At 26.8% G+C, this 6814-nt stretch overlaps 1 protein-coding gene across 1 annotated transcript; it reads left to right on the forward strand.

Moving 5' to 3' along the window:
• Window positions 1–4675: 4675 nt before the first annotated feature.
• Window positions 4676–6613, forward strand: LOC100500603 (uncharacterized). The gene is given in 3 exon segments (NM_001249736.1): window positions 4676–4847; window positions 5323–5381; window positions 6244–6613. Coding segments are annotated over 3 exon segments (282 nt in total). The 5' UTR covers window positions 4676–4765; the 3' UTR covers window positions 6385–6613.
• The last annotated feature ends 201 nt before the right edge of the window (window positions 6614–6814 follow it).

Below are 6814 nucleotides of genomic sequence, written 5' to 3' on the forward strand. Positions count from 1 at the left end.
TATTTAATCAGTATAAGATCAATGTCGAAATTTAATTTGCTCTTATGTAGATGATGTGGAATATGCACTTGATCGGCGGATTTGATTTACAGATAAAAAAATGAAGAGGACTAGATTTATAAGACCATACTTTTACTATTATAAACGGATGGTTTATAATGATGAGTACCGAAATGGCAAAGCATTATCCGCATATTTACATCCTAAATAAACCTATATCAATCATACAAAGATGCATGCAAAAAAGATAATTAATCCAGCTAATAAAGTATCTGGGAGAAAAGAAACAAGGAAATTTTGTTTTCAATTAAAGGAGAAACGAAAACGAATTTTCTAAAACTTTAATTAGAGTGCACTAAAAGGGTGAAAAAAATTACATTATAATCCAATTATAGATTCATGGTAAGTTAATTTGTTAACTTTTATATTAATTATTTTATATTTTTTTTTCTAAAAATAACTATTTTATATTAATGTAGAAAAAAAATTATACCAATAGCACATAAATATTAAATTTATTTTCCTAAATACTGAATTAGCCATTAATCTTGGTTAACTTCACATTACTGATAGGGGAATTACATTAAATCCAATCTTATATTTTAAATCTTAGTCATCACTCTTATAAGAAAAAAAGTGTTTTTAAGACTTATTTAATTAAGTTTGCATGATGTTTTTACAAATAAAAAAACTTATTTAATGACATATGATACAACATAAGAATTGGATAAGAATAGAATACGATAAAAAAAAAATATAATAAGTTGTTAGACTATCCATGGTACTGAAAAATCTATTACACAGTTTATATATTAGAGAAATATTATTTATACATTATGTTATTTTAAACTCCCTATAATCATATCTTATTTTTCTTTATTTATCTTTCTATGGCATTATATATAAATCTTATAATTAATATATATTTTTTCTCTCTTTTTATTCTCTCATTAGCTGTTTAATAGTACTGCGGGTGTCCATTGCGGGTGTCCATTTATCTTTTTCCCATATATTATCATGTTATATATTTAGAGTGAATAAGATAATATCAATATATATAATATTACTCTCAAATTACATAATAATTTTTCATTATTATTTTCAGTATATTTATTACTGCATTATTCCTTTTTAAATTATAAAATATTTTAAATATCTTTTTTACCAGTATTTATACATTCTTTCACTTTAAAAAAAAAAACGCTTTCTTGTCTTTATTATAAAGTCCAAATTAAAAGTGTAACTTTAATACTTGTATTATAAGGTTCATTTTAAAATATCTCTTATATTAATTATTTTTCAACAAAATACCCTTAATCTAAATAATTTATACATAGAGTGCATGGATTAATTATTTTTTCACAAAAGTATCCTTAACTAGTCGTCTATAATAATCCTACCTTGCTTACATATTATTACCTTTGATCTAGGTACTTGTGATTTATACTCAAAACAAGTAATTTACTTTATTCTTCCTACCAACAAATGTGGACCCTAAATATCTAATTTTCTTTTTTTATATGTAAGAATCAAAGATTGTTGAGTCATAAAATCAATTATGATCTTCAATAATCTTATTTAGATACAAATAAATACAAAGATTAAAAATTATAACTTATATGTAATCAAAGTAACACATTATATTTGTGTCTCATGGATTTGACAAAGATAAATAAATGTTAAATTTTAATAAAGTATTTAAAAATTTATTTTATACTTTGTATTCGAGATTTTTTTTTGTAAATAATGTCTTAGAAATATTATTCCTAAGATTTTGTTGATAGCTTTGGTTTTTGAAAAAAGGTTAAGAAAATTTTTAAAATCATAACTCTAACTATTTTTTTATATTTGTCTTTACAAAGATAAGTATTAAGGTTCATAACAATTTACACATTATATTCAACCAACTAAGTTATACCTATCTTTTGTATAATTCATTCATTTATTATTAAATTAAATTCTCGCTTTTAAATAAGAGCATTGTTTTTTCCTCATTTTACACGTTAGCTAGGCATTTAATTTTACTTTAAAAATTATCATTTAAGTTTAGATAATTCAAATTTAGTTATTTTAAATTTTGAATCAAGATACACTATATTAAATTAAAGACATATCACCAAGCACATGAATAAATTAATTGATATGAAATTATTTTAACTTAATCAGAAATTTCATATTCTTTTCTTGAATATACAGTTGCATTAATTACTTAAAAATAAAATTTTCTCACTTATAATAATCTTACCCATGAACTAAATTATTTCCAATAAAAAAAAAATAGATGTGCTAAAAAACATACATTTTAAATAAGCCATAATTCTTCTGAAAACCCTGGTCGAGCCATAGTTGGCTATTCAAGTGGCTGGGATTTGTAAGGATATTTTTCTTATGGGTCCAGGTGTTAGGTCTTGACAAATGGCAAAAACTTTGTTTTTGATTGACGATTTGTATATTTAATCTTTGGCACCAATTGTGCTTAAGATTAGATTTTTACATCAACAAAATCATTTAGATTATAAGAAAGATAAACTATATTTGAATATTGTTATAATCTTAATTTAACTTTTATTTTATTTTAACACACTATATTAATTGAAGCGATGTTTCTATTTAGAAACTTCCTATATAATTAATAATATTTTCACTTCGATAGGCAGAATAAAAATCCATTTTTGTGTATTAAAATTTTAAATAATTAAAGATTTAATTTCATCCTAATTAATTTTATATAACTAATTTATTTTCCATCCCATCTTGGGTTGTTCCATCACACAGCTCTCTCTTGTCCAAGTTTAGGTGATGTGTTCTTCCAAGTAGTCCTTCTGAGTTGACCAATTATTAATCTCTAAGAGAGGTGGAGAAGAATCTTCTGAGAAGATAATGCTTGACTTAATTAGGGGAGCTCATGAACGTCCTAAAACCACTTTAAGAAAAGAGGTAGAAAAGATAAGAGTATTTAAAATACTACAGTGCTCATCTTTATTCTCCACCAATGTCCTTTCATTGTTATTTGGTGCATTGTCCTTGTCATTAAGGATAACTGGAAGCACTACAATTTAGAATACTATTTTATGCTAACCTAATATCACTTTTTGTGCTCACAAACTTTGGATTGATGTCCTTTTAGTCCCTACGCGCGCATGCTTTCTAACTTTCCATTTCAGCCTCTTTAAAATTTGAGCTTATAAAACATTGCCTACTGGATGAGATCAAATTCATAATGCCAAATACATTATGTTAAAGATTATGATTAATATTGATCATGTCAATCATCAATCGGCTTATTGATTACTAATATTATTATTTTTCAGACAGGCGTCATGAGAAAATTTTAAGACAGGACTAATGAGATTCAGTAAGTAGATAAAGTTAATTATTAGCTAGGTTAGGTTTTTTGGTCACGATTTTCTGTTAAAATCAGTAATTCATGTGTATTGTTCTCAAATAGGAGTGTGTAAATTAATATTTTTCTTTGTTTTTTTTTCGCTTACATTCATTTTCTCTATATCTTCTTTTAGAGACAATTTTATTTAAAATATGATTAATATATAAAATTATCAAAATGGGCCGGTACAAGCCAAATTGTAAAAAGTGGACAAGGCCGATTTCATATAGGCCACTAATTTGTTGTCTCAACAAAATGACCTTCTTCTTTTTTGCATTGATTTATATATTTTTTTACATATAAAAAAACACTAATCATCTAAATATGTCAAATAACTTTCTGGATTGCATTTCAGTCGCCTGTTAGGATGGACAATTTTCTTACAACTTTAACTGTCAAACACTAATATCCAACAATATTTATCAGGTTATTGTAAAAGACTAGTCTCTTCTATAATATCCAACAATCTCATTCTATTGATATATAAATAGATAATCTGATTACTACTTTTTATGAGATGAAGTACTTCTTATAATTCCATAAATAAAACTTTGTTGGATAAAGCCAAATAGTTTTTTCCCTTCGCCTGTTAGGATGAAGTACTTCTTATAAAGCCAAATAGTTTTTTCAATCAAGTAAAATTTGAATTTTCAATTTGCTTTTATTGTATTTTTAAGTTTAGAAAAAGAATTTAATTTTATGTACTGCAAAATATTTTACGCTGTGAATTAATAAAAAAAAAGTCATCTATTATTGTTGTAAATGCTAATAGATTTAGAAGATTCGTAAATAGATAATAGTATGTAGAAAAATTATGTTATCAATGCATACACTATTAATTCTTAGAAGAGGGGGGGAATATAGATCCCAAATAAAAAGTTCGGTATGCTAGAAAATTTGATTTGTTGTAAAGCTTATGGGTATAATTTTAAAAAATCTATTTCAATCATATTAAAATTGTATTTCCAAGTTGCTTTTAAACTATTTTAAGTTCAAAAGGAGGGTCCAAAATATGGTGACAAATAAAAGTTTGGTACGCTAGAAAATTTGATTGTTTGTAGGGGTATATAATAATTTCCACTAAGGTCTAATTTCAACTATTATCCTAATTAATATATGTCACACTCCACTAACTTCTTAGACTTAGTGCCCCAACAAAAGCAAAGTGGTCTGCATACACCTTTTGTGTTTGAATATTTATATAATAAAGGGATGCAAACGCTCTTTCTTACAAAATAAAACTGTCAACTTCAATTTTTTCTTCAAAAGCTTCCTCTGTGGGGGAATTTATTGTTCCTTGCAATATAGATAGGAAACACCACCATAGTTTTTGTGTAACTTAAACGTAGAAAATATTATCAAGTTGTTGCACAAATCATTATGGGTACTCTCATGCTTCTCAAGAAGTTCACCCTCCTCTTTCTCCTCATTTCTGGATCACTTTTATCAACTTCCTTTGCAGGTGTGTCTTTTTAGGTCTTCTAGTTGCAGCCTTTGGTCACTCATCACATGTTGTCAGAGATAGCATGGCTAAAAATAAAATGATTTGAGTGCAAATATGAACATAAATCGATATATAAATAGTTTCCCAGTGTTTCATATTATACTAAGTTTAATATCATCAATAACAATGATATTGTTTGGCTCATGTTAACTTTGATGTGTGGAAATTAAATTAATTAATGTGTATATCTATCGAAGATTCTCAGAGGTTTGGGGTTATGATTCTGTATCTTATTTTACTTCAAGCCTCTAAGACTAAGTGCAAGGCATGTGATTAACTCTGGACACAACTTTATTCTTTGAAATTTAATTTGTCATTATTATTATATCATTATACTGTATTCACACACATATAATATGAAAACTATAAGCTTTTAAATTTTTGAATGACATTAACATAACTTTACCTTGATCTGTGCTCAATGCATATGCAGGTAGAGTACGATCCAACTCTATCAAGAACTTCGCTAAAGATGTGAATGCAATCGAAGAGGTATGCATGCATGACCAAGTAATCGTGATATATTTATTTGGCTTCATATATACTTTCATTTAAGCATTTCCTCAATTAGTTTGGTTCACATATATGAACCAGTTTGAAAGAACAAAGTTACCCCTTTTGATCATCACCCTTCTTCAAAAGTATATGTTAATTTAACTTATTAAATAATCGTGAATATACGGCTTGCAACTTGAACATCATGTTATGCTCTTTATGTATCTAACTACACTGTACTCTCTCTCTCTCTCTCTCTCTCTCTCTCTCTCTCACCATTGTAGTTGTACCTAACAAAATGGTGCAGAACTCATGTACTACCCATCTACTACCTTCCTATTTGAAAAAGAGCTCATAAAACAGCGCATGCCCTGTGTTAATTTCCCTCTTCTTTTTCTTCTTATATATTTAGTGTCCTTTTGTTATTTTTCTTGTGAGTATGGAGCATATTAGATTTCGAAAACATGAAAAAAATGAGAGTAACCGATCTTCACTGTACAAATAAACATATATAGATAGAGTAAATATATAGTATAAAAAAAATTACACTATCATATGATTATAAACTGTAATATATGATAAAATTTATTTATTTTTACAATAATTATCTTAAAAGTTATATATAATTTTTAATTTGTTTATAGTATAATTTTTTTACACTAATTAATTATTAACGATGTATAAAAATTAAACTCACATAGATAATTAAAATGAACTACTTTTATTTCTCACATTCTCATAATCAAAATTGGAAGAAGGTATAAATTTCTAATTTTAATTTTCCATCTCTTTAGCATCTCAATTTATTAGAAGTTTACACTCAGCTGCTATATATATTCATGTTTTGTCAATTTGCTAGGGAACACCAAGGAAACCACTGAATAAGGAAGAAGTAAGAACCATCCATGAGAGGCTTCTTAGGGCTAACACAAAAGATTATGGACGATATGATCCATCCCCATCTCTTTCAAAGCCTCCTTTCAAGCTCATACCCAATTAACGTAACGTTCAATATGTGAATCTGGGAAGTTGGTATTGGCATAAAGTACCATAAATAATCGGCTGTTTATCTTAATCTTGTAATATAGTATGTCAAATATAGAAAAAGAAATACGGGCCATGTTTGGAACCCTAATAAGTTAGTAGCATAATTATATAGATATTAGAAGATGTACGTGTGTTTTACAAATTACTGCTAGTTCAAGTTTTGTTGTATGAGTCCATATACATATATACTTGGTATTGTGTTATGTAGATATGATCCTGATCATCAGTGTAATACTATGAATAAAGTAATTAATTAATGAGATAACGTATATATGTTGTCTTCGATCGAGTGCTTTTGCTTGTGCTTTCGGAGAATAATTTTTCAAATTCAAGGAAGACATAGTGAAGATAATTAAGATTTAAAAGGATATATAGCAAACCAT

The sequence above is a fragment of the Glycine max genome, chromosome 13 (assembly GCF_000004515.6).
Source record: "Glycine max cultivar Williams 82 chromosome 13, Glycine_max_v4.0, whole genome shotgun sequence".
Taxonomy (NCBI): Eukaryota; Viridiplantae; Streptophyta; class Magnoliopsida; order Fabales; family Fabaceae; genus Glycine; species Glycine max.